The 25,949-nt window shown below is 30.6% G+C and overlaps 2 protein-coding genes and 1 long non-coding RNA gene across 4 annotated transcripts; 1 reads left to right on the top strand and 2 right to left on the bottom strand.

Annotated features, from left to right (window-relative positions):
* Positions 1-181: 181 nt before the first annotated feature.
* Duox (dual oxidase) lies at positions 182-20,195 on the bottom strand. The gene is made up of 15 exons (XM_015934010.3): positions 19,937-20,195; positions 19,486-19,599; positions 18,814-18,975; positions 17,984-18,171; positions 13,658-13,862; positions 13,100-13,266; positions 12,815-12,978; positions 11,125-11,203; positions 10,723-10,819; positions 4,799-5,410; positions 3,660-3,764; positions 1,963-3,590; positions 1,203-1,877; positions 1,002-1,130; positions 182-927 (listed from the first exon to the last, which is right to left on the bottom strand). Exons 1-15 carry the CDS (start codon positions 20,010-20,012, stop codon positions 802-804), a joined length of 4,527 nt encoding a protein of 1,508 aa, XP_015789496.1. The 5' UTR covers positions 20,013-20,195; the 3' UTR covers positions 182-801.
* Positions 19,959-20,817, top strand: LOC107366420 (uncharacterized). The gene is made up of 2 exons (XR_001569660.3): positions 19,959-20,100; positions 20,190-20,817. It is a non-coding gene; the product is annotated as an uncharacterized LOC107366420 (long non-coding RNA).
* A 1,745-nt stretch (positions 20,818-22,562) lies between these two features.
* Positions 22,563-25,634, bottom strand: LOC107366418 (leucine-rich repeat flightless-interacting protein 2). 2 transcript variants are annotated; one of them, XM_015934014.3, is made up of 5 exons: positions 25,130-25,634; positions 24,925-25,017; positions 24,332-24,734; positions 23,762-23,946; positions 22,563-23,588 (listed from the first exon to the last, which is right to left on the bottom strand). In XM_015934014.3, the coding sequence occupies exons 1-5, from the start codon at positions 25,292-25,294 to the stop codon at positions 23,481-23,483; spliced, it is 954 nt and encodes a 317-aa protein (XP_015789500.1). In that variant the 5' UTR covers positions 25,295-25,634; the 3' UTR covers positions 22,563-23,480. The 2 variants fall into 2 exon arrangements, with proteins under 2 accessions (XP_015789500.1, XP_015789501.1); XM_015934015.3 differs by having other exon boundaries at positions 24,347-24,734.
* Between the last annotated feature and the right edge of the window lie 315 nt (positions 25,635-25,949).

Here is a 25,949-nt window from a genome sequence, read left to right as displayed (position 1 = left end):
ATAGACAGTTTAGATTGGATAATCAATCGTGAACTTAAATCAGTTTCCAACTGCACTTTGAATTTTCTACTTGAAATAATAATTACACGCAAATTTGCATAATCTGTGAAATGAAACGTGAATATGATGTAAATCAAAATTAACATTGAAATGATCAAGTTTACTATTACAGGAGGGACAATTTTTTTGTATAAAAAAAGTTTATTTTTATTGATTCAATGGGATCAAGGTGAAGTCGAGTGTTACAAAAATTTACCTTCAAAATAATCAATCAACAAGGAAGAAAAGTTAATTTACAACAAGATAATCACAATAGAAAAGTTGAGATGATTTGCTATACAAAGTATATTACAAGATTGATGAAACAGCGTCAAATCAATTGGTCTAGAAATAAAGTAATTTTGTTTTATCTTAAAATTTAGTAAAGAAGAGGAAAATAAGAATAAACTCAGATCGAATCAGTTGATTATAGTGAAGTTGAATAAAAAAATTGTATCATCGATTTATCACTAAATTCTGATCATTGTAATGAATAAGTACAACTTGTATCAGATAAAACAAAGTTATTTGTAAAAAAAGGACGAGAAATGAAGAAAAAGCAATTGAAAACTAAGTGAATGCAAAAATTGAGTTTACTGATGGCACGATCAGTCACATTTCATTGACTCTGAAGTTAATTATCAATGTTAATAATTAAACCAACAGAACTTCAGAAATAGAGTTAATTATGAATAAATATTGTAATGACAGCTGATTATGAAAGGTAAAAAAATGATAATTTTGTTAAAAATTGAGAAAAGCCTAGAAATTTTCAAATTGATGTAAAAAGTATGGTAATTTTCGTTGTTTGTTGACTGCTTCGCAAGCTTTGCTGATTGTTTTGGTTAAAGCTGTCGGACCACAGCTGAAAACTCCGACTTTACTGACCTGTGAGGATAAAAAAGATGGATTAATAAAAATGAAAATAAATTGAGATTGAATAGAGCAAGTGAATAACTTACATATGCATGTTGTTTGCGAATGAATTTAAGGAAAGCATTCATATCAGGCCTACCAAAGTGATTAACTGCTTTTAATCCAGTAAACATACTTCGGTTTGAAATTCTTTGGAAATGATTTTCACAAATATACTGAAATAGAGGAAATTAATAAAAATTAATAAACTGAGTTGCCTTGCAGATCGATTGAGTAGTTATACGTACCAACATTGTTGTCCGAAGATCAAATTTATGGAAAAATTGTGTAATAAATATGTGCACTTCAAGAACATTGGTAACATCTTTCGATTCAACATCACGAAGAACATCGATGAACCATTCAAAATGTCGATGTGAGGCACAAATCCAAAGGAAGTAAACCTTTTTACAAGCAACACCACTGTAACGATTGGTAGAAGTACCAAAGACCAAGTCGTTGAGAATGGATGCATATGGAGTAACTCCTATTCCACCACCAACCATAATTGCAATCTCATGTTTGTACCAATCTTGATTTCCTCCACCAAATGGACCTTCTAACTTTATTTTAGGTGTTGGTGCATTGGGCGAATAATTTGACGGATCAAAGAAACCTCGAAGCTTCCAGGTCCAAGGTCCATGAGCTTTTACATGAACTGACAGATAATTTTCATGAGGGGCAGAAGTTAAAGTCAACGAATGGTATTCGTTTGATTTGAATGCGGTACAACAAAGACGGACCCATTGACCTGATAAGTATTTAAAGTTGGGAGGTCGACTGAATTTGACTTTGGTCACATCTGATGGTAAAAGTTCAGTCTCTAAAATATCGAGTTCCATATATTTAGTTTGAAGGCTGATTATTTTATCCAAGGTAAACAAAACTGCTGGTATAATGAAAAATGCCCAGAATCTTGGTGTCTAAGTGAAATGAAACAAAATAAAAGAAAGGTAATTTAGCATTTGTAAAACATTGATTATTATAAATCTAATAGATTAAACTTACTCCAGTTAATTTAGCAAGTCCATGTAATAATGATAGTCCATAAAGAAAGATGTAAAGACTGTGAGTTATCCAAAAGTAACTGTAAGCCTTTTGTCTAATTTTTGGATAGGCAAAGATGTAAATGATCATGACAATGGTAAACAAAATGATACCAGTAATACCGGTAACAGTACCAAAGATCCAGAATGAAAAGTTGGGCTTAGAATCTGAGTCGAAATGCATTTCCTTGGTTAAACATCTTAAATGTTCCAATGGCTGGGTTGAAATGTGGTAAAAATTGACACAATGTCCAATGGTATGGACAAGGGTAAAGAAAAGTCCAGTCATGGCAACAAGTTTATGAAATTGAACATGTGAATCTAATGGTATATATTGTTGTATAGCGTATTCTCGAACTTTTGTGATTAAATTTCGACACATGGTCAACAATAAAAGTGAATAACAGAATGATAAAGCAGCAGCAGAACCTCTAGTTATGGCAATTCCGGCTCCCATGATATGGCGAAGATCAGTGTGTTCAGTTAAATAGGAATAGCTAAAGTAGCGTTCAAAAAACAAAGTGAACGTAATCACGTAAAACATGATAAGATAAATGATGTGTTGACGATTCTCTTCTAAATAAGTAATCAAAGAGTTCCACTTTTTCTTGGCCCAAGAAGGATCAGCTTCTGGAGGTGAACTTATCTGGAAACTGGTCATTCTAGCAATGTTGGTAGATGTGTCAAGAAAATTTTGTTTGGCACCTTTACAATCTAATCCAATTGCAATGAAATCACCTTTATACTCCTTCATCATTGTCTTGAAATCATCATAATTTAACTCTTCTTTATCCTGTAATCCAGATGCAGCAAACATGCCTTGAATCAATTCCAAAACTTGAGGTTCACTAAGTGAATTGGTTTTTGCGATGTCAACAAGAGAAGTCATCATTTTGGTCAGTTCCACCTTGTCGATAAGCCCATTACCATCATGGTCACACATGTCAAATATAATGCGTACCTTATCCTCTGTTTTACCCCGTGAAAAGAGGACAACAGTATCAAGAAATTCTTGAAAAGATATGCGACCATCTTTATCTTTATCAACACAATTAAACATTTGCTTGACAAACAATGAGTCTGATTTCATTCCTAATGCCTCAGCAAATTCATTTTTAGACAAACTAGTTCTCATAACCATGATAACATCATTTGAAACTGAATCTAGTTTACGCTTTTCACCCGGCTTCAAGCCAAAGGTTAAAGCATAAGCTTCACGGAAAAAGTGCTCCAAACGTTTCTGACGTTTCTCTTTGGTTTCAGCATTGGCCAACATAATATCCCGATAAGTATGAATTATTTCCAGAGTCTTTTTACGATTCAATAAGAAGCTTTCCAATTTAGATAAGAAACGTTTACGTTCACTTAAATTATTAAACTGTAAAACCAAATCATGATCCCGAGTTGAACGGATCAAAACCATTGGTTTAGCCGAGTCTTGGGTTACCTCAACAATCAGTGAGTTAACATTGATGAAATCAATACGACGCAATGTTTCACCTTTACGATTAACCGTAGACAATGATTCATCAGGACCAATCTTTACTTTAACATAACGTTTATGATTCTGGTGAAGCCATTCACGAACATCTATTAAAGATAAAATAAAGTGAAATTAGTAAACATTATCAATCGATTGATATGCAATCATTTACTTACATAGTTTGTCATACTCTTTACCATCAGACATTTCTTGTCTTGCTTTGAATCGACGGCGACGACGATTTTGTAATTTGATTACTCCATAACCAACAAGGGCAACAACTGCAATAAAATTAGGATACAATTAGTAAATAATGAAAATCAAGATGAAGCTAAATACGGATAAACTGCTATGTCAAACTGTCAAGGACAATTTGCAAATTTACATAACCATTTGTTTCTTAAAATTAAATCAGTGAAGCAGGTAGTCAAAGATTACAACATGATTAGAGTCAATTATTAATACAAAAGACATTTACTCTGAAATCACCTTGATTATTGTATTGTCAGGTACAGATTTTGTAAGCCTTTATGTTAATGGTTGAGATTGACAAAAAAAGAGTAAAAAACCTAAAATTGCTTCTTTTTTTGGGGGTTAATCACATTGAGAATTGTTAATTTGCATTAACAATTGAATATCTAAAAATTACGTAAATGATAGGATGACGTAGGTAAGATGACAATTCAATAATCAAATGTTAATTAATGTTGAAACAGAGCTAATAAGGGAGCTTATTAATTTCATTATTATATTATAAAAATACAATAAAACAATTATTGTCTCTCAATGTTATTTTCATGTAACAAGATTAATTATTTCTTTGACTGTTTCTAATCAAAATGTAATTGACTATTGTAGTCTACAACCTCATCTGGTTTACATATTGATGGACATTGGCAGGTAATAACTGTTCACCCTTGAGTTTAAAATGAGTACAACATTTAATATTATTTTTAAATCTCATTAAACATCATCTTTTACCATCATCATCATCGTAAGGATAACACACGCAATAAAACAACAAATGAAAGCGCAAGCTTAAATTTTTATAATAATCTTGATTGAGGAAAACTTCTCAATTGTTAAGTTTACGTAGCCTTTGGAGGACATTGTTCAAGTCCATGAGAATGATAATGAGAAATAACAATTTCATCGAGACAATCAAATTTGGGTTAAGATGATGATAATGGCAAAAAAATGGAAAGATAATGAAATGACTTGAAAATGATGAAAATAGATTGATTTAAAGGTGATGATAATCAATCAATATGCAGTCTGGAAATGTTTAGTTGACCAACTGTTGATGTTTTTTTACCTGTTGGTATAAAGATGAGAAGAAGGATGACAAAAATGTATGGAAGTTCACTTCCATGGAAATAATCCCATCCTTTGAGTATAATACAGGGTTCCAATTGGCTGCTGTTTAATTGTCCAGGTTGTGGACATGGATCACCCTCCTGGAATCGGAATAACTCCTTTTGAACCGCATTTGCCGGTATTCCGGTTGCATTGACCAGTATATCCCATAACCTGATTTTACGAATCTCTTCAATCTCATCAATTGAAAATATGCCATTAGCTTCATTTTCAAACCAAAATCGATCAGCATCACGAATACGTTCAAATTGTTCCTTAATTATCCGTCTAAACACTGGACCTGGTCTACCTTCAGTTGGATTGGTTTCCAACATTCCACCAACATAAAGATCAATATTATCAACATCGCCATTATAAAGATCATATAATCGTTTAATTACATCAGGATTATTGGCTGAAAAGACTGGATTAATTTCAGTCCAATTTAATTTAGGTAAACCAAATACTTTCCGCACTGTATTGTAATCAGGTAGACCATTATCTCGACCTCTCATTATGTTTAAAGCAGCTAAATCACGTCGACTAAAATCCAATGGGCCAAACAATTTATCTAAAAGTGAATAAATGAAAACAATGGATTAGTCTACAATTTAAAATACAATGAAAACCCAAGCTACCATTAAATTTGTTTGGTTAACCAGAAACAAAAAAGCCTCCATTGAAATTTACAATTGAAATTACATAACTGTATAGAGACCAAATGGAGTCTCTAATTAAACAAATTGTTGCACATTTGTTGACTAATTAATTGCTGTTGTTGTTATCAAAGCTTTGAAATGAGTTGAAATTTGTGTGAAGGTAATAATAATGAGTCTGTCCATGACCGGCAATCATTACAGCTGATTTCAAATGTTGATTGTAAAAACAGGAATAAAATGTGAGTCTATGAAGCTAGTAACAATCAACCTTTTCATTGTTTTAAATCAAACAATATTTACTAAAAGTATATTCAACCCAAATTTTCAATTTAAAGCTCAACCTTCCTAATTAAAAAAATGTGATTAATGATACAGAATCTGTTGATACAAAACAACAAACTGGTAAATCATGAATTGCTTGTAGCAATTTGTTCAGCTCAAGTTACTGCTAATAAAAATATCATTATTATTAAACATGGGAAGTTTATGAAGTGATTTCAATGAACACTTCGATTAATTGTCTCTCTCTGTGCATTCAACTAATCGTGAACAGTTAACAAGGGTAATACAAATTACTGAATCAATCGAAGGTCCCAGTTTGTTCAATTTAATGTGCACTTTTTTTAGCTTCGCAATTCTTCACAATTTGATTGATTTCAATCGAAGGTTGATTCCAATTGGAAAGGAAAATGAGATTTTTTTATATTAATACTTCAACTGAGAGGAACAGTTAATTGTACAATTTAATGCAAGGGCAACAAGTCTTTAAGTTAACCAAATAAATGAATACATTTCTTGTACAATTCAGTCAATTACCATCAACCAAAAATTGCTATTATAACAAACAAAAGGTGAAAATTTAAAATTCAATCAACAATTAACTTTGAAAATACTAAATAATAACAAAAATAAATTTCTGATTCATGTGACATTAAAATCATTGGATGATTTCAATTTCAAATGTTACACTTTCTGAAAATGTTTACATTGAAACAGCAAAGTTCCGGGTTAAACTCGGAGTTGCATTGAAACGGAAATTTACTGACAATTAGATTACATGACTATTTTATGAGACAATTTATCATTTTTCAGTGAAAATCTATTGAAGCAAATCATAATCGGAAACAATTAATAAACCCCTTTAAGCCTAACTCTTTACTCTAATTTTTTTTGGGTAACTCCTTCAACTCCTACAATAGCAACAGTTAAACGTGATTAACTATTTATATATTTAGTTAATCACTTGACATTGAAGCAAAGTTAATGAAAGAGAGAGTGAAAAGCTTAACCAATAATCAGTTAATAGTAACAATAAGTCAATTTAATGGACTCATTGATTAAGCACAATAAACAATGTTTTAGGTAATTTGAAATATAAAATCAGTTCAACATTTCACCCATTTTAACCATTGGTATTGAAAGTATTGGTTAACTTTGGGTAACTTCAATTGTATGGGAAACATTTGGATAACAATCAACAATGAACACCATCGACTGATCCATTTGATTAATGATATTCACCATTCAATTGGTGAAGGACAATCGGTTAATTGGTTGATTAATTTTAGTTAATTTAAATAGCTTTACTCTTCCCTAGATAGTTAATCAAATTACTAAATACAGTCCATCGTAATAATGGTTTTATGGGTTTCACTGGCTAACTTCAAGGCTTCATAATTCATCAATTTTTTTGTACCTTTTTTGTTTGTTTTAATTTTTACCCAAAATTTTTGCAATTGATGGCTTATTAATTGTAATTATCGAGGACAATTAAGCCAAGCATTTAATGTCATGGTTAGTATAAATATATATTTAATTCATGTCTCAGGGAAGAGCTTGAAACGATGTAATCTTTATTAGATTACATCAAACAGCATTCAGCTTTTGGTTTTTTAGTAATTTTTCAAGCTCAGGTCAAGGTTTAAAATTGGAAGACGATGATGAGAGAAAAGAAAGAAAAGAAAGAGAAGATTATGAACAAGAAATGAAAATTTCAAGGTTTAGACAATTTTCAGTTTCAATTTTAGATCCTTCACGGCATGATTATTATTGGATTAACATAAAAGTCAGGACTGAATTAGTCTGAAGATTGAGTTGCAATAATCAGTGAAAAGACAATTTTTTAAGACAATATTTATCAAACAATTGGAAGTTAATTTCAATCGGAAAGGTTGATCAAAAGTATTGATGATTTATGTCAATATTGTTGAAGATATCAATGTTTTCAAAATAACCTGATTTGCTGGTTAACTTGATTTAGGTCGATCTTCAATTGTTATCCTTAAGGCAATTTGAATGCAACAAAATGGAAAGGGAAATTGAATTACAAAAAGCAACATTAACAATTAAAACAAAAAACATTCAATTAACTTGATTAGGTCTCACAAGTTAATGGTTAATACAATTTACCCTAAACGTTCAACCAATCGGTAGGTTAAACCAGATTTAGATAATTTCTGGTTAACCAAAAATCTTGGATTCAATCTAAATATGAATAAAAACATCTATCATTTGAACAAATAATGTCAGTTGATTTGCTATTAATAGGTTTGCCTTACAAATCAACAGTTTTTCAATATTAACTTGACTTGATTGAGTATCTTTGGATAACAATTAAGCTTAGCTGAAACTTGTTTGGTTAATAACCTAATTGATTACAATGGTTAAACGATTAAAATAGCAATTTAGGTTTTCTCATTTAAGGGAAGATTAATTTCCAAGAGAAATCAGAAAATCAATCAATAATTTCTAATCAACATAATAACAGAATTAAAATGCTCACGGCTTCAACATCTATTTACATTAATCAATCATTTACCAAGCTCTTGATTTTCATTTGTAAATCAGTTAATTGTTTGGGTTAAGTCTAGTTGGTAGTTATTTAATCAGACTATTAAAGGTGATGAGAACAGACATAATTGATTGACCTTTCATTGAACCAAATTGTCAACCTTTCCTTGGTTAAACTGTCCTTCAGTATTGAACAGTTGAGATGAAATTGTAATCAATAAACCTTCAATTCAAGTTTAAATGTGATCTTAAAAACAGAGACAACAATTAGCAAATTATTAGCATTGTTAATAATTGATACAAATATGACAGATTGCTATTGCTTGAAATAAAGGTAACGATTCAACGGAAATTAAAATGCTAACAAAAACACGGCTAATTGGGTAAAAAACCTTGATAGAGGTAAATCCATTTTGTACTTTACCATATGTTCAAGATTTAAATTAAGGTGTCTTAATTAACCATTAATTAGTAAACAAAAGGCTAGCAATAATGAAAATTTTGCTAAAAATTTCACAACAAAAATTTGAATTGCCGCAAGTCTGACTACGAGGCAATTCAATCAATAATTAAGTCAATGAGTAGGTGTACTTGACATTAACATGTTGCCATATTAATTGTATTAAACATGAATACAATTAAAACTGAATTGGCAAGGAAAAATATTGACTGTTCAGGGTTAACAGTCTATGGAAGCCTTTGGGTTAAACGTCAATAGAAGGGTTCCTTCAATTATCTAACTAGAGCCTTTGATTAGCTTGTTTTGCTTAGCTTTTGAAGATCACCAAACAATTTAATCAACAAGCTTTAGGTCTATTGCCGCTAATGTATTAGATTGGCCAAATAAGATCAAAAATCAAATATGGATCAAAGAAGAATCTCATTTCGGGCTGAAAAGGCGAGAAACGAAGTAGTATCGAAGGCCTAAGAGTCTGAACATGCTATGAAATGAATTTTTGGATTATCTACCTTTTTGTGAGAAGCTATGAGCTAAAGCTATTTGTGGTCGTTTCATTAGCTAAATAGCTTTAATTTAGCTTTAGATTTTTTTGAAATGCAATTTTCGTGCAGAGCTTTTTGAGCAACCTAATACATTACAACTGGTAGCTTTGTTCAATTGAACAATGACAATCATTATCTAATGAGCTTAGGAATTAATGACGAGGAATGAATATTAAACAGTTTATAAATTCCCATGGAATTAAAAGAATGATAAAGCTTAAAATTGGATTAAGATTATAAGTTGAGTTGTTGGACATTTTCATATTACGTTGCTGTGTTTACAAGCACACATTAATTTGTAAAAATTAAAGATCAAATTAAAAACACTAATTTAACAATAATTAACACTTGATAACCTTGGTTGAACCAAGAATTAAAATGATAATAATAATATAGTTATGAGTTTTGCCATTGAACAAAATGCGTAAAAAGCTGAACGTAAGAGCGCCAAGTTAATAGCAAAAACATGTAACATTGTGTTTATCAACTAGAAGATGGTTCAGTTATGTTAACAGTTGAATTAACATAATGTTTCCTATCTTTTTCAAGTTAATCAACAATCAACAGGGATAACATGTTGATATAATATAAAATGTTAAACATGTTATAGAATAGTTGCTCGCAAATCTAAAGGGATTGTGTTTGAAATCAAAGAGAAGCAGCAAAATGCATTGAAATAGGTAATAATGATGAAATGGATGTTTGAAAGGTTAAACATTGAAATGGCTATTAAACTAACTATCAACACAGGACAATTGATTTAATTAACATGTTAATTAAACAACGAAAATGATTGTTGATCATCCCGCATTCACAATCAGTGAGGAAGGAAGATGACGTTTTAAGATATTAAAATGAATGATATTGGGATGGTAATAATGAAATGTAAATGACCGTGAGACAGCAAAGGATCTTGGATGGAGGTGTTGATTGTATTGATCATGATAATGTTGATCATGTTTGATGATGATTTACACGATTGGACAAGAGCTCAACAAGCAAATTGCCTCCTTATGAATCTTTCTGAATGATGGTGATTACCCTTGACCTCATGTTGACTACACTGATAGTAACGTGAATTGGATAAAATTAGTTTCTCTCCAAATGAGCTGTGCTCATTACGATAGTTACTTTTCCTCTTCTTATTACCTTTAACCAACAATCAACTGGTATTTTTATATTTTGCTAGTTTAAAGTGCGTAATACCAAAAAATGAAAATGTACACAAGTGAAAATTTGAAGCTCAAGCAACAACAGCAAAAAACAGGCAACAGCGACGGCAATAGCAACAACAGCAAATAACGAGTCAACGTTGAGTGTGTCAAGGTAAACAGATATAATTTTTGATTATGATCAAGGTTGTATTTAAGTTAACAATAATGTTAACATTAAATAGATAAAGTTGATTATAATTTTTGCTGGATTCACTCACCACGGACGTCTGAACATAAAATTGAATCTTCTCGTTCAGCAATTTGAGATGAAAGACCCATTAATAACTCTTCCAATCCTGTTTCTGGTATCACTTCCTAATAACAAGAAAAAGTGAATAAAATTAGTAAATTTGCAAACAAAATTAAGAACCATATCAATACAATCAGTAATATAATGTGGGAAACAAATTATCCTAACATACGAAAGTCCAATTTTACCATTGTAATTACAGAGGTTCAAGACTTCATAGGTTCCAGGTTTATATTTATTCAGTTTGATTTTTTCAACAGATTTTATCAATTGTTTTTAATTATATTACTGACCATAATGACATGAAACAGAGTATGAATATATGATTGTTAGGTTCACAATCATGCAAATTGTTTAAATTTATGCTTACCTCAGAGCCCCACCAAGTGGAGCACAAACGTATACCATTATGACCATGGCGAGTTTTTATGAAGTTACATTGAGCATCTCTATTGATTAAAGACAATTACAATACAATTAGTAAACAGTATAATTTGATTAAATTGGACTGATATCATCATAATTGACAAGGTTAAAGTAATACAATGGATGGAAGGTAAGTAAATTTTAAGTTGATAAAAATCGCTTTGAACCCATTTTATGGAGTAAAATTTTCAGATTTTTAAAAATTTTCTCCACATTAAATCATCACAATTAACAAGGAATGATTAATGGTTATAATAGATGTGATATAATTGTGTAATTTAAAAGCTAGCCTCAAGTAATTCACTTAAAAATGATAAATTTTGATAAGAGTATTTAATAAAGGTTTATTAATTTTAAACCTGGATTTAGATTCATTGAACGCTGCTTGAGATTTTTTTGATACATTTCTGAAGTCTGAGCAATTTGATTAGTGTTTGATTACAATTTAAAACTATTACCAACAAATAATTATTTCATTGTATAATTGTACTTGTCTATCAGGACTTGCTTGCTTTTGTATTAAAGGAATTGACTTGATCTGTTGAATTTACAATCAACAATCTTTGGTTGATTACATGGGTCAATCAAGGTTGCAGTTTTAAAGGGTTGTTAAACATTATTTAATACAAGGCGTTGCTAAATCAGCAATAATTTGATCATTGAAAAGGTTATAACGAAATTGTTGTTTGATTTGACTTTTGGTGAGATATTTTGATTGTATTAGTCTAACCAAATATCAATTCAAGGTGTTTCATTATTATCTTCATCATTGACAGATTGAGATTATTAGCTGAAAATTGAACTGAAAAACGAGTCAACATTTGATTTGGAAACAGGATAAATCATTTAAAAATCAAATCAACTCATCAAGCTAAATAGTAAAAAATGGAACCGAAAAAAGGCTTCAAATTGTTTAAATTGTTCACTTTGCTGCTCAATTGTCAGAAAAACTTCTAATTAATTTTAATTTGTCACTCATTATCTTCATAATTGTTGATATAAAATAATAGAATCAGTGTTTTGTATCAATTGTTCAACTAATTACAACTTGTCAGTCTGTAAACTTCAAGTGTTTAGGTGTTTATCTTGTGGTTAATTATACTAATAATCAAGTTATTTAGCGAGCATTTTGACTGTTTAACATGCAATTTGATTCAATCCTAGAACAAAAATTAACAATGTTGATTTAAAATTCTGAAAATATGAATACATATAATTAAAGGAAAACTAATCAAGTAGAAATATTTGACAAGTCAATGTTCCTAAATTGAGATATAAAAAAGTTACAGCTTAATAGTGAAAACAATATTTCAGATTAACGAGACTAGAAAATTTGATTTGCAAATCTATTAAATTGTAATTTGAACTTTTCGTTCAGCCCTGTGTTCACTTGATAAGTTATTATTATGTTATCAAGGTAAATTATACAGCTTCTGATAATGGTGATAATAATTACGATGATTATAATACACAAGGCAGCCTACGATTGTTCGGTTCAGAATGTGTTTGAAATGAAAGTGAAAGTGAGGCAAACAGCTAAAATTGGAAATAAGTCATCTTAACCATTATATTACATATTAACCTGTCACAATGACGATCAGCTTTGCAGATTGCAATCATGATTCACGTGATACCTTCGATAAAGACCAGGAGGAATCATTGTGTGGCCGAAACGAAATGCGGCTGACTGGAATGCATGACTAACACCCGGGTGAATATCGGGTTTATAACCAGTATATGGAGCAATTTGTTCATCTGAACCCAACAAGGTTGGCAAATATTCATATAAAATAATATTCTGCAAGAAAAACAAATTTAAATTAGCAAAAGGACTTAATAATGATCTTAATATGGTGAAACACTCGATGATAAATTGTTGGAATCAACATTTATGGATTTTTACATTGTTAGATAATTACCTGAAGACTAGCAATTACAAGGCGCCTGGCCCTTTGAAAAATATCTTCATCCGACCAATGAGGATATTCAGCTTGAATCCGTTGAGCCAATGTATTGTGCCAACGAAAAAATAATAATCCAAATGCCAATAAGGCTGGATTTTGATTTGATCGGGGATCACCCAGAACTGTAATTAAAAAAGGGTGAGACAATAATTAGTAAAACTGAGTAAACACAGAAATTTATTGGATTAGCGTGAGATTTCATTTGAAACTGAGAAAAAGAAAAAAAAGTGGAGATTACAAAGAGAAAGAGCAATGGTTGTTGTTTTTTACTAAATGGGTATTTTTCTGGGTTATTCAGATTCACGTTGAATTTTTTTGGTGGATAAAACTAGTTTTCAATGGGGAAAGGAACATAAAGAGAAAGTACAAATTGATAGATTGATGAAAAAAACTGCAAAAAGTCTACATTTTCTAGGGTGAAGCTTTAGTGGAGCAAAAATTAACAAAAGATTCTCATTAACATGGCTTTATTAATTGGAGGTAGTCAAGGTTGGTTTGATCTTAATTACTTACGAAACATTCTTTCTGGTGAAATCATTTTAATATGGTGAGCTGGTGGTGAATTATGTAAAGGAGCTCTTTCCCTATTACGAGGTGGAAACATGTTGGACTCGTCACTTTTAAGTGAACCATTTTTAAAGGATCTCATGGTGTTTAACCATGTCTCTGAAGTTGAATACACAAAACTTCCATCGATCCAACTTGTGACGAGATTGATCTAAAATAGACAAAATACATTGAGAAAAAAAAATATTAATAAACATCAACATATTTAACCAAAAAAGGAGGGAAAAGCGATAAAAAAATAACAATCTTATGTAACCAAACGACTTATGAATCATGACAGAATCATCAACGGCTGTTAACGCCGTTTTCAAGCTTAATGCCTTTTGTGTTTCAATTTGCATAATTTGTGAATCTGATGTTTGATTAAAACCAATCAATTGTTGAATAATGGTTATGGTGATGATTAGCATGATGGTTTTCATCTTAATCAATATTAGATATAATAGTTAACAGAAAATGTTAACGGCTATATCAATAAATTTATCAAATTAAATCAATCAAATGGCTGACTAAAATTATTGAAAACTAACAGCATATTTAATAGCTTCAGGATGCTCAATAATCGTTAATTTTTTATCGATTCAACCTTGGCCTGAAATTAGATGAAAAATTTAATGATTTACTTGAAATTGTGCAAAACCATTTTAAAAATTTTCATAATCAAGAATGAAATTATCAATTAGTCAACCACCCCCTAAAATATGCATTGTAAACAATGAAACTTTCAATAAGAAGGAGAAAAATCTAATGTTAATTGTTGACGTTATTCAACACTTAAAAGTTAATCATCACTGACCAATTGTGGATTTTAATTACTCAACTGTGATACTCTCTTTTCTTGGTTTAATTAAACTTGCTTAAGTATCATTAAAGCAAATAAAATAATAAGTAATGGTACTGCTTTGTTACCCAATGTTTAGTTACATGTTGTATTCATGTTTTACAAATTGGTGTCCTTGTCGTGTTAAACAATAACGGATCTTTTAATTGTATTTGAATAGTCAATCAATTGTCCTGTTTCAATGTAAATCAATTGACTTACATCAACACAGCCAATCATCTCAACCTTTCAACTAAAATTCAATTCACCCAATGCTATTGTTGTTCTTGGATAAGGATAAAGATTAAGGCGATTAACGGCTGTCAGTTAATATTTCAATACCTTGTTATGTGTGTGAATCTAAATGTGGATTAAAAAGATCTGATGAAATATTTGGGTGAATTTAGTTCTAAATTAAACTTAAATCAATCCCACACTAAATCATGTTTACCATAACTCTTTCCCTTCTTAATACTCTGTCTTTCTCCTCCCTTCATCATCTCAATTTTTTCTTCTCCATCTCTTGATCTTTTCAATCCAATGACCTTAACTTGATAAAGTAAAAACTAATAAAACCTTGAAACAGGAAATTCTCAAAGCCTTGTACATGGTAAATAATAATGATAATTGTAATTGTAATTGTAATCATAACAGTAAAAGGTTGCAATAAAAGAATATGAAATCAGAAGCAAAAAAAAGCTCAATCTTTCTCAGAATATACGATGATCCAGTAATTCAATTGAATATACCTTTCATAAGTTAAATATCCTTCGATTGTGGTATTTTCTCAAGTTGATTTGTCTACAGTTAACAATCTTAAATCATTGTTAATCAGAAGGATGATTCAATCTAACAAGAACAATTATTTTTGCATAGAAAAGCTTCAATCAATATAAAGGTTACGAGAGTTACAAGGCAATCAAAAATTTAAAATGTAAATACCACAGCAATTTAACTAATCCTAATTCAATCAAAAACTGTGCCGATTGATTGAAGGCGCCATTGAATCAATAAAGGTTGGTAAATTGTTTCGGACAAACCAAAAGATGATCAAAGATTGAAAATTACTAAATCAACTTAATTTTAGGAAGCAAATCTTTACTCATTACAAGGAATCTAAATCTTGGCCAATTGGCTATTGTTTTGGGTCAATCTTTACCTTTACCAATTTGAATGTAAATTGTGATTTAACCAAAATGCAAATCAAAACCTTCAAATAGTCTTAAATCTTAGGTGATTATTATTTCTGGTTGAGTCTCACTCAATCTTAAAATTTCAATAAACTGGTTTAAAACAAATGATTACCAGATTTTTACCAGATTTTGTCTGTTTACCGATCATACAAACTGAACTGTTAACAGTCAATTTAATATCACTACTGACCATGAACAATACAAAACCTTTGCTCAATCCCATTTACACACAAATTGTTAATCACAAACGGAACTCTTTCAGATGAAGTACTTGATACAATAACAATTTACCTTTATTGTTGAAAGATCATACTCTTTTATATTACATTAAATTGCCTTTAATCAATTTACTTGAAAAGCAACAAACAAATAACCTAATCAAGAAACACTTTCAACATTAAAATTTCTTCCTTTTCCTCTATTCAGGTTTTGTTTGAACAATTACACTAACAGTCAATACGATGATTACATTATTCACAATCGTTCATTGTCAATTTTAATAGTAATACCAATAATAAACAACCACAATTAAACACTGGGAACATTAGATAATGCATTATATTGACAAATAATAGCCTTAAGATTGAACCCAAAATTATTGTGATTTAACCAGATTGATACTTTGCTTTTGTTGCTATTATTTTACACCATTTTACTGAAATGATTCAAGTTTATAAATGACAATCAACTATCAATAGCAAGGTATCAAGGCTTCAGATTGTTGCTTCTTTCCGTTGAAATGAAATATTATTGGAAACAATATTTGAATATAACAATCATGAGAAAAGGAAATTCCAAGTGAATCTGGATTTTCATGCAACTTCCCATGATCATTAATCATAGCTTTACAAATTGTAAAATTGGGAAAACAATTTAAGATTTTTGTATCAAAGTTGGGTTCATTTACTCATAAAGATAAATTGTTATACTGATATTGGCCTTCAATGAACGGTACAAAAAAGGTTAATATTTTATTTCCTTCAATATCAAACAAATCATCATGATTATTGAATAGTTAATTGTAAATCTATTTAATTGGACGAACACAAATCTTAAATGATTGATCGTTTATTAACAACAATCAACAATGATCAAACTGACAATGATTTACATACAAATATGTAAGTTATATTTGAAAATTCAATAATCCTAACCTTAATAAGATTGGATTCAAATTGAATTAAAAAACTGTGAATGATTTTTTCATCTCATGAATGTAATACTCACTGAATATAAAATGTTTTAATGAAAAGCTAATCTCAAAAACAAATTTGGATAAATGGTGAAATTAAATTGTGCGAAGTTTAATTGTTTACCTATCAAGGTCAACAATTGAAATTACTATCAATACTAATCAAACATTATCCATCATAGGAGTCAGATGATTAACAGTTAAGAGGAAAGGTAAAGATGTTAGATCAACAGAAACAATGTTTTCAATGTTGATGAGGATGATTGGGTTGATTATGTTGATCAGTGCGATGATTAACATGGAAGGAGGAAGGATAAACTCTGGTTAAGTGTAAAGGAATGAGAAAGTAACAAAAGATTGGATTGATTAATGGGAATTGATGGGATTACCATGGACCCATTAATGTATATTAACCTTCAAGTCAACAATTTAGTTGAAATGAAAATTGTAAATACCAAAATAACTCTGTGTACCTTTTGTGACTATATTTGTAGTGAAGATATTATCAATACTGAATGTTAATAACAAAATCAGGTAACAACAACCTTTAATAACGGCAAAAATGAATTACCAGGGAATAACCCGTAAAGTAAATGAAAATTTTTTCACATTTAATGGGTATAATGGTCAAGAATTTTAAATTGTTACCAAATTGTTTTCAATTTTTTTGCTTTCTTCTTCTTCCTATTTTCAATTTGTGAACTTCTCAACGGTTTATTGTTGAATGAAAACAAAAGCCTTTACCCAGTAGTAACTTGGTGTGAAATGAAAAACCTACAATTGTTGACCATCAAATGGTTTAAAAATTGGTAGAGAGTTTGTTAGTCTATAAGGTTAAGGGCTTTTCGGTATTTCTGGTTATTGTTGTTTCATTGTACTTTCTGGTAACAATTGGTTGTAAGTAAATGATTCAATCTGATGAATGTGTTTGATGGTTGACTGTGAATAATCAAAGGTTTGTAAAGCTATGCAAAATCATACACAATTAAAGTGTCTGGTAAGAGTGTTTAGATTGTTACAAAGTCGCCTTCTTTTCCCTAAATGTGATTTAATTTAGCTTTTCTTACTTGTTCTCGAGGTAGATTTGGTGACTGTCCGGTTCTTGAGTCGTACATTGCTCTATGGAACGGCATGTAACGTCCACCTTTACAGTCTCGATCGTACATTTCATCACATCTTTCAATTTTAATTTTACTCATTTCAATTGGACAACCAGATTCACTGGCCATTAAAATTTCAGAGGAAACAACTTGTCCTGTAAAAAAGAAGTCAAATGATTAGTAAATCAGCTCAAAGCTTCAATGATTACTATTGATGTAAATTTCAATTTGTGCAACATTTCAACTCTTTGGGTTTAGACTCTGGTTTGGGTGAAAACAATAAAATCTGGGAAATTCAAAGCAAGAAATTGTCCATTATAATTCACTAGTAAACAAATAAATGCTTTAACATGAAAAAAATCTGACTCAAGTTGAATTTGATTGAAGTAAATAATATCTGGCTTCATTTTTGCTGTAATAAAACAGGAAAATGTTGTGATTAAGTGATCAATAGTATTAAAAGAGTTGAGCCAAGGTCAGATATGATATAAGGTAGACAAAGGTAATGGTAAATTAAGCAACTGTATTAATCAACAAATTGAAACATAACACATTACTCGGTGAGAAGGAGATACCAAAAAGCGGTAAAGAGTTGAAAAGCACCGATAAGCAAAATGGACAGAAACCAAAACTGGTTTTATTGTGAAACTAAGCGAGCAACAGTAGCAAAAATGAATATTGATTAAACCCAAAATTAAAATTCAATTATATTGCGCAAATTGATTTACTTGTGTTGACAGAAAATGTGTGAATATCAAAGTATGCCAATCAAGGTTTGATTGTGACAATTAACCTACCAAAGAAGGCAAATAATGTGGTTAAATTACGTGCAGAGGGAATCCCATCTTCACCTTTCATTACAGCTTGACTTAGGCTTCTTGGACTTGGACGGTCTTCACCAGCCATCATGTAAACTCCATCGGCATAAGAAGACGGAGCTTTACGGGTTAATTGGCTTTCTGTTGGTACAAAGAGATAAATAATAATTAATTCATTATTTAGTCTAAAAATAAATCAAAAAATTGGACAAAAAAATGCGTATTACATTAAAATGATTAAATGGGTTTCTCAAAATTATCTCATATGATAAGTCTATATATAAAAAAGGTTAAAACGTTGGTTAACCAGGAAATCAGTAAACATGAACATTATATTTCTAGTTGGATAACATGAGTATCCTTGAATACTAGGAGGGGTTCAAAAATTTTCTTGTTCATTCATGATAATCTTATTCTCTTCCTACTGTTTCAATCACTATTTCAATGAGCAAATGCTTCATTTGAAAATTTTCCTAAAAATGTTGGGCTAACGAGATATTCTGGTTACTGTTATTCTGTCTGGTGAAAGTCTTGTTTTCAAAGATTGAGAGTAAAAAGCTAGCAAAAACTGATAGAATGGGCATTTTAATGTCGTCGTAATTTTGATTTGAATAAATAGGAATAACAAATTATCAGTGACAATTAACTTACCTATCGATCCCCAAGCTGGATGGGCGAGATTATTATACCAGCCATCATAGCGTTGCATTTCAGTTTGAAACTCCATTTTTGGATCAACACTATCATTTGTAAATTGAAAGACATCTGGAGAAATATTTTCAAACGAAATTAGTCTTAACCTTGATTATAATAAGTTAGCTATTAATTGGGACAATTAAAAACAATAGTCAAATTGAAAAAATAAGTTGATTCAGTATCTATTTGTTAAGGTAACAGTTTATCGATAGTACACTTTGGACTAATTCACTATCAGATCCTCAGCTGATTTTAAAATCTTGATTTATTTTTCTTGTTTTCAATTTGATTTTGTGTAAATTAATTCTTCTTTTATTCATGGATTTTGCTCAACAATTAATACTGTTATCAATTTGGACTTTTGTTGGTAGTTGGAGTTAGTATTGTAATTGTAACTTGTAAATACCTGTTGACTGTGATGAGCTAAGCTGGCTTCTTGTTAAACAGATTAATGTGAGAAAGGTTAATATTTTTAATCTCATTGCTGATGATTTAAATTTGACTATGGTTATGATGATGAAGACTCTTGTCAGAAATGATTATCCGAAAAGGTTATCTTTTCTTCCTTTGGTAAGTTGACTTTAATTGTTCATTTAATCACAATCGACTTGTCAAGAAATATAAGTGATCACTAAACTTTCGTTTTTTTTTCTCGTCAGATTCACTAAAGATGCTGGGATAAATTTTAACTACACCAAGACACAACTAACTCATGATGACAGTGAATCAAAGGAATGAAAATCAAGAACCAAATCCAGGTTAAGATGAAAATGAACGTAACACTTGAATCAAAGTAGAGATGGGCACAAAATAATTCCTTGGTCAGTGACGAGATGAACCCATTTCACGTTTGGTTGACAAGATGACAATGGCAATTAATAACTTCACAAGCGGTGATTCACTTCGCGAACAATTGAACTTAACAGTTGCACGTTAATAAAAAGTGTAAAACTGTGTTGCGATCGCAAATGTAAATTATTGTTCACAAATAATAATAATATCCAACTTACAGGCAATTCACAGTAAACAGTAATAACTAACTGAGTAAAAGCTAAGAATATCAATAGTCGATGAATATCAGTTGGTCATTAGACATTTAGACAAGACACTAGAGCAAACTGTTTGCAGTCAATTATTATTAATTGTTACAAGTTGAGCTATTATTATTGTATTTGGTACTGTGTTGCTGTGTTACAATTGCTTAATGTTGGTTATGTTTTGATCAGTACAAATGATAGCAAATAAGTAAACGGAAATTCTGTAATAAACATTAGTTCGGTAAGTTAACTTTTCTCATTTTCATCATCTTCTATTAATTCTTGTTCGAGTTAATGAAACTTTCGATAATCACTTTCTCCCTCTTTCTCAACTAAATCCATCCCACTCTCTCACTCTCACTCTCAAACATACCTTTTATCCTGTTCACGATCTTATCTTCTCTCTCTCTCTCTTTTCTCCTTCTCTTTACATTTTTCAGTTCTTAATAGTCCAACTCTTGTCCTTGTCCTCTTTTAAAAATCAACTTTCTCTTTCTCTTTCTTCATCACCTTTATTTTGCTTACCTTTCACTTTCATCAGACACTTTCAGAAACTCCATCTCTTTTCATTATCATCTTACCTCCTACTCCTACCACTCCTTTGCCTCTCTGATCAAAAATTGGGTCCAAATAACCCAAATTTATTCCTTACCCAATAACAATCTCTTTCATAAGATATTCTGGTTTTTCAATTGTTTCATTAACTCGGGCAAGAATCGTTAACTCTCACCAATCCTATCGCCATTTATCAATCCCAACAATCCTCTGGTTGATTGAATGGAGCGGTGAATGTTTTTACATTTCAGTCAATATTAGCTGTTAATGTCATTACCATTTCATCCAAGGTTACCTGATTACTTGATAATCTAATTGTTAACCTGGATATCATGTTCATCGTCCATGTGCTTTGTATTACAAAGTCTTGACATGATGAATCTGTCGTGAAACCAGTTCAATACCAGTTTTAGTTAACAATCTCTGTGAATTTGATTTATTACAAAATGTCTTTTACTTGATACTCCTTTCTTAACCCAATGATCATGATCTTGATTTTTAACATGATTAGATTATTGGTTCATTGACATACGACATTAATAACTAATTTACAATTGAGCTAGTTTTGTTACAGTTTGGCCAACACTGGTTTATGAAAATCAAATCAATTTTTTTGTTTCATTTTTAAAAATTGAATGATTGCTATTGATCTTCATGAATTTACCGAATCATGTAATCAAGCTGTATCATTACCGATATAATAACTATTATTACTAATCATGTTTGATTGCAATATTGATTGCAAACCAAATGGGCACTAATGAATCAAGTCATAATTCAGTGTGGCTAACATGGTAAGTTGGTTATCATTTGAATGGTTCATCAACAAGTTGTCTTGACCCACAATCTATCTTGATATATTTTTTCCTCTTAATCGATACCGAGCCATTAAATTGTTGAAAATGATTGAGTTATAAGCAAAAATATGGAAATTGATTCATAGTTGAATCAAAATTGGAAACAGTTTTGGGTTTTCAAGCAACCGAACATTTGAACAATTTTGACATTCGAATGTCAAATACTAATTTAATAATTGATCGTATTGTTCAAGTATTTATGGTTAATTGACTATTTACTATTCATAACTAGTCTTATTCAAGAAAGGATTATTCATCTGATTAGAAATACATGAAAAAACATGTTCATTTGATTTTCTGGTTTTCCATTGAGTCACAAATAATGGAAATTATTGTTAACATCAATTTTTTGTTGATTTTTTGTTTTGTTCGGTTTTTTGTAGTTATTTGATTGGGAATTAGGAAATTTTTTGCCTGTCAATCAGCCCCTGTTTTAAAGCTATTTAAATTGCTTCATGTCTAAATTGTGATTTAACATTCTTAATGAGTCTTTAATGGAACCTCTCTTTAACCAGAGAATGACTTTGCATGAATTTTACTTTCACGAAAAAAAAACCCAATGGTCATCATGATCATTCAACTGTTTGGTTGATCAAATGTTTCTTTGATTACTCTTGTTAATTTTATGGACATTACATTACAATTATTTTATAATATATATATGTTTGTATGCATAAGTAGAATACACTGACAACATTTTCATTTCTTTTTACAACAATCAAAAAACAAAATGTATACATTTATAATATAATAGTAATAATTAGTATATAATAATAATATTAATAATAATAATGATACAGGATCACTATTTTCATGTATTTTTAAGCCTTTAGCCGTTATTTTTGGCACAATTTAGAGATTTATTCTGCAATCTTGTCTGCTGAGGGCCAAAGTCTTGTCGTTTGATCACAGTCTCTTGACAAGAGGAAAGGAAAGGTTAGGAAGATTGAATCAGATTAGAAAAAAATGGATAAAGAGACAAAAAATTAAGGTTGTAACGCTTTCTTGATCTTTTTGTTGATTCTTTTTTTCCAACGAGTAATGGTTTTTTGCTTTGTTGTTTTGATGAAATAAAATTGATGATGGAGTAATTCACAATCTGTATTTGTATAAGATTTTCTCCTTCGCTGGTGTTATTGGTTTTGTTGGCTGTTTCTTCTCCATCCTTCGTTTGTTTAAATTCAAAGATTATTAGATGGTGAAGACTGTTTCAGTATAATCAGATGTATTCACAAAAATTCACATTAATTCACAGATATTTCTAGGATTCTTTTTTCTTTTGTTATATCCTTCCTTCTTGTTTGTATCTGCATCGTCTTTTTTCTTTGTCTCCGGAGTCAGCAATTATCAGAAAGATATATATCATTATATTTGACTATGGAGATAGAAATTGAACTAGCCAGAAAAGAAAGGATGGAACAAGAAAAGGAAATTGAAAGAGGAAGAAAATAGTAGGGATGGAGATAAATTTTATGAAAAAGGAAAGGTAACGAGTGCTTGATCACGAATTAATCACAGCAATGCGATTATTTTTAAGTTTATCGATACGCTTTTGTAAATGTGCATTTGATGTCTCCAGTTCTTCAATTCTTGCTTGAGCCTCTCGGAACTGAAAAAAACGTGATAAAATTATACAAGTGAGTTCGAATGTTCAATGATAATTAAATAAGTAGTAAAAAAGGGAAAGTTTAAACTAGGAAATAAACAAGAGATGGAAATGGTGATATAAGTTGTTATCATCATATGTTAAGAGGATGGAAGCAAAATTGGAATAAAGTTTACCTCTCTGAGAATTTTTCTTTTGTCAGTTTTCAATTCATCTTCAGATTTTTCAGCCTGTTCAAGCTGTTTTTTGTACCTTTCTACTTGCATTTCAACTCGGGAAACAGTGTTTTGCAAGGTAATGATTTCTTGTTCGGCTTTTTTCAGTTTAAATTTGTATTCATAAAGCAGTTTGTTATTCTCTCCTGTATAAAACAAATGAAAGAAAAAAAAGAGTGAGAATTAGGAGTTACACATAGACCATCACGAAGGTGAATATTGTTATTTATATTAAGCTGCTGTTCATCCGACTAAGATAGTTTGGCAACACATCTTGGCTGTTATATCATCTTCATTTCATGAGTTTAATGGACTCTCTAATTCTAAGTTGAGAGACTGGTGCCAATAAAACTTTGTCTGCCATCTAGGTTGACAAAGGCAGGCAATGAGAATATGTACGAATGTTGAAGTAATGAAAAAACCTTCAACCCGATCACAGGGTTAAAAATTTTATCACACATTAATGTTAACAGCCTGTTACTTCTTGTTTTAAGCAGCTTAATGAGATTATATTGAACGATCTTGTTTTACTTTCGATTTCCTTACTTTGAGCTTCGACTAGCTCACTCTCGGAGCCATTCACAGAATGATTGCTATACATTTGACATATTCCTTGGAGTTGTAAACTTTTCTGTTTCTCGTCTTCCAGGTCTCTTTTTAATTGTTCAATTTCTTGAACTAATTCAATCTTTTCTTGAGCTATGGTTCTCAGTTTCTCCTCCAGAGAAGCTCCTTCTATAGAATCGAATAATTCAGCAACTTCTCTTGAAATTAAAGTTGCCCCTAACTTTCGAGGTTCATCTCTTGAGCTTGAAAATGAACTTTCACCGGTTTCACCATTAACCCTTTTTTCACTGGTGTCACTAAGTGAATCACGGGGTGTTGATAAGGGAGCCAACAGGTTGGATCCTTCAACAAAGACTAAACCTCGCTCCTGGAATGTAAAAGAGAAAAGGGGAAAAGAAACAAGAAAAAAAAGATGAAGTCAAAAACAACAAATGAAGATTGAAAGGTGGGGCTGATTGTGCAGAAAAAAAATATAATGAAAACGCTCAAATCATCCTGAGTTCATAATGAAAGAGAAGTTAGGTTGTTTTTTTACGTCATCCATCAAAAACACTAACCTCAATTAAACTGTCCCTTTGTTTGATGCATTCCTCAAGATATTTATGCCTATCCTTGAGTTCTTTGTAATCGCGACTCAGCAGATCATATACCTGTAAAAAATGAAACATGAAAAAAGTAATAACAACAACACTACATTTATCATAATGAATAATGAAACCGAAAATGGTAATAAAGGATATCAGGATAGTAAATATTTCTCACCCTAGACTTTTCCTTCAATTCACGTTGTAACCGGTAGTAATTTTCTTGTAACTCTTCCAGATCATCTTTAAGTAATTCCACTTGATACGAGTAGGTGTTCTTTTCATTGTCAAGCTGAGAATTAGTTATCAAAGCTTTTTTCAATTTTTCCTCAAGCTCGATCATCTTTTCACCTTTTCTTAATCGTTGCTCACCAATGTGAATGAGAATAATCACGAGAAATAGAAAAAGCAAATTCTCACAGGATTATAGTTAGTGACAAAGGTGGAGATGAGTGATGAGAAAAGTAGCAATACGGTGAGAGTAAATAGTTGAAGATTATATAACACACAGGTAAATAGCCTTCACAAATCAATATTCACTCATTCATTTACAGGTAGTCCTTATTTAAACAACAATTAACAGGGTGATATAAATTAAATTTCCAAGATATAAACAAATAGTCCTTAAAGATGTAAATCAGAATTTAAATTCAATCAATTCAACTGTTAAATGCAACCTTTCAGCAACAAATGGCAAAAGAGTAAAAAAATAAATAAATTTACCACGCAATCGCATAAATCGCCGATTATGAATTTAAGTTTCTAGATTAGATCATAGATGGTGTCACAGATGGATAATTTAAATTTTGACAATTTAACCGATTAAACTATTTTGTTTTGATAATTTTTTATTGATATCAACATTCAAAGGTTTCACGCTGACCCATAAGGTCAATATCGTCAATCTTATGTCTCAAGTGTTGTACTGTCTTTGATGTTTATCATTGATGATTTTTTTTGTGATTAAAGTCGCAATTTATTCATCTCGACTGTAAATA

This window comes from Tetranychus urticae, chromosome 2 (genome assembly GCF_039701765.1).
Source record: "Tetranychus urticae isolate SD_2017Ah chromosome 2, NJAU_TeUrti_SD_1.0, whole genome shotgun sequence".
Classification (NCBI taxonomy): Eukaryota; Metazoa; Arthropoda; class Arachnida; order Trombidiformes; family Tetranychidae; genus Tetranychus; species Tetranychus urticae.
Note: the sequence above shows the minus strand (reverse complement) of the source record. Positions and strands in the feature narration are given on the sequence as shown.

Excerpts from the sequence above, each read along its gene's own strand:
- LOC107366418 (XM_015934014.3), bottom strand. The coding sequence starts at position 25,294 with ATGATCGAGCTTGAGGAAAAATTGAAAAAAGCTTTGATAACTAATTCT. Across the intron at positions 24,735-24,924 it reads AAAGGGACAGTTTAATTGAG|GAGCGAGGTTTAGTCTTTGT; the intron begins GTTAGTGTTTTT and ends TTTACATTCCAG. Across the intron at positions 23,947-24,331 it reads TCAAAGTAAGGAAATCGAAA|GAGAGAATAACAAACTGCTT; the intron begins GTAAAACAAGAT and ends TGTTTTATACAG.
- Duox (XM_015934010.3), bottom strand. The coding sequence starts at position 20,012 with ATGAGATTAAAAATATTAACCTTTCTCACATTAATCTGTTTAACAAGA. Across the intron at positions 13,863-17,983 it reads CAAATCTACCTCGAGAACAA|ATCAATCTCGTCACAAGTTG; the intron begins GTAAGAAAAGCT and ends TGTCTATTTTAG. Across the intron at positions 3,765-4,798 it reads TCTCATCTTTATACCAACAG|TTGTTGCCCTTGTTGGTTAT; the intron begins GTAAAAAAACAT and ends ATTTTATTGCAG.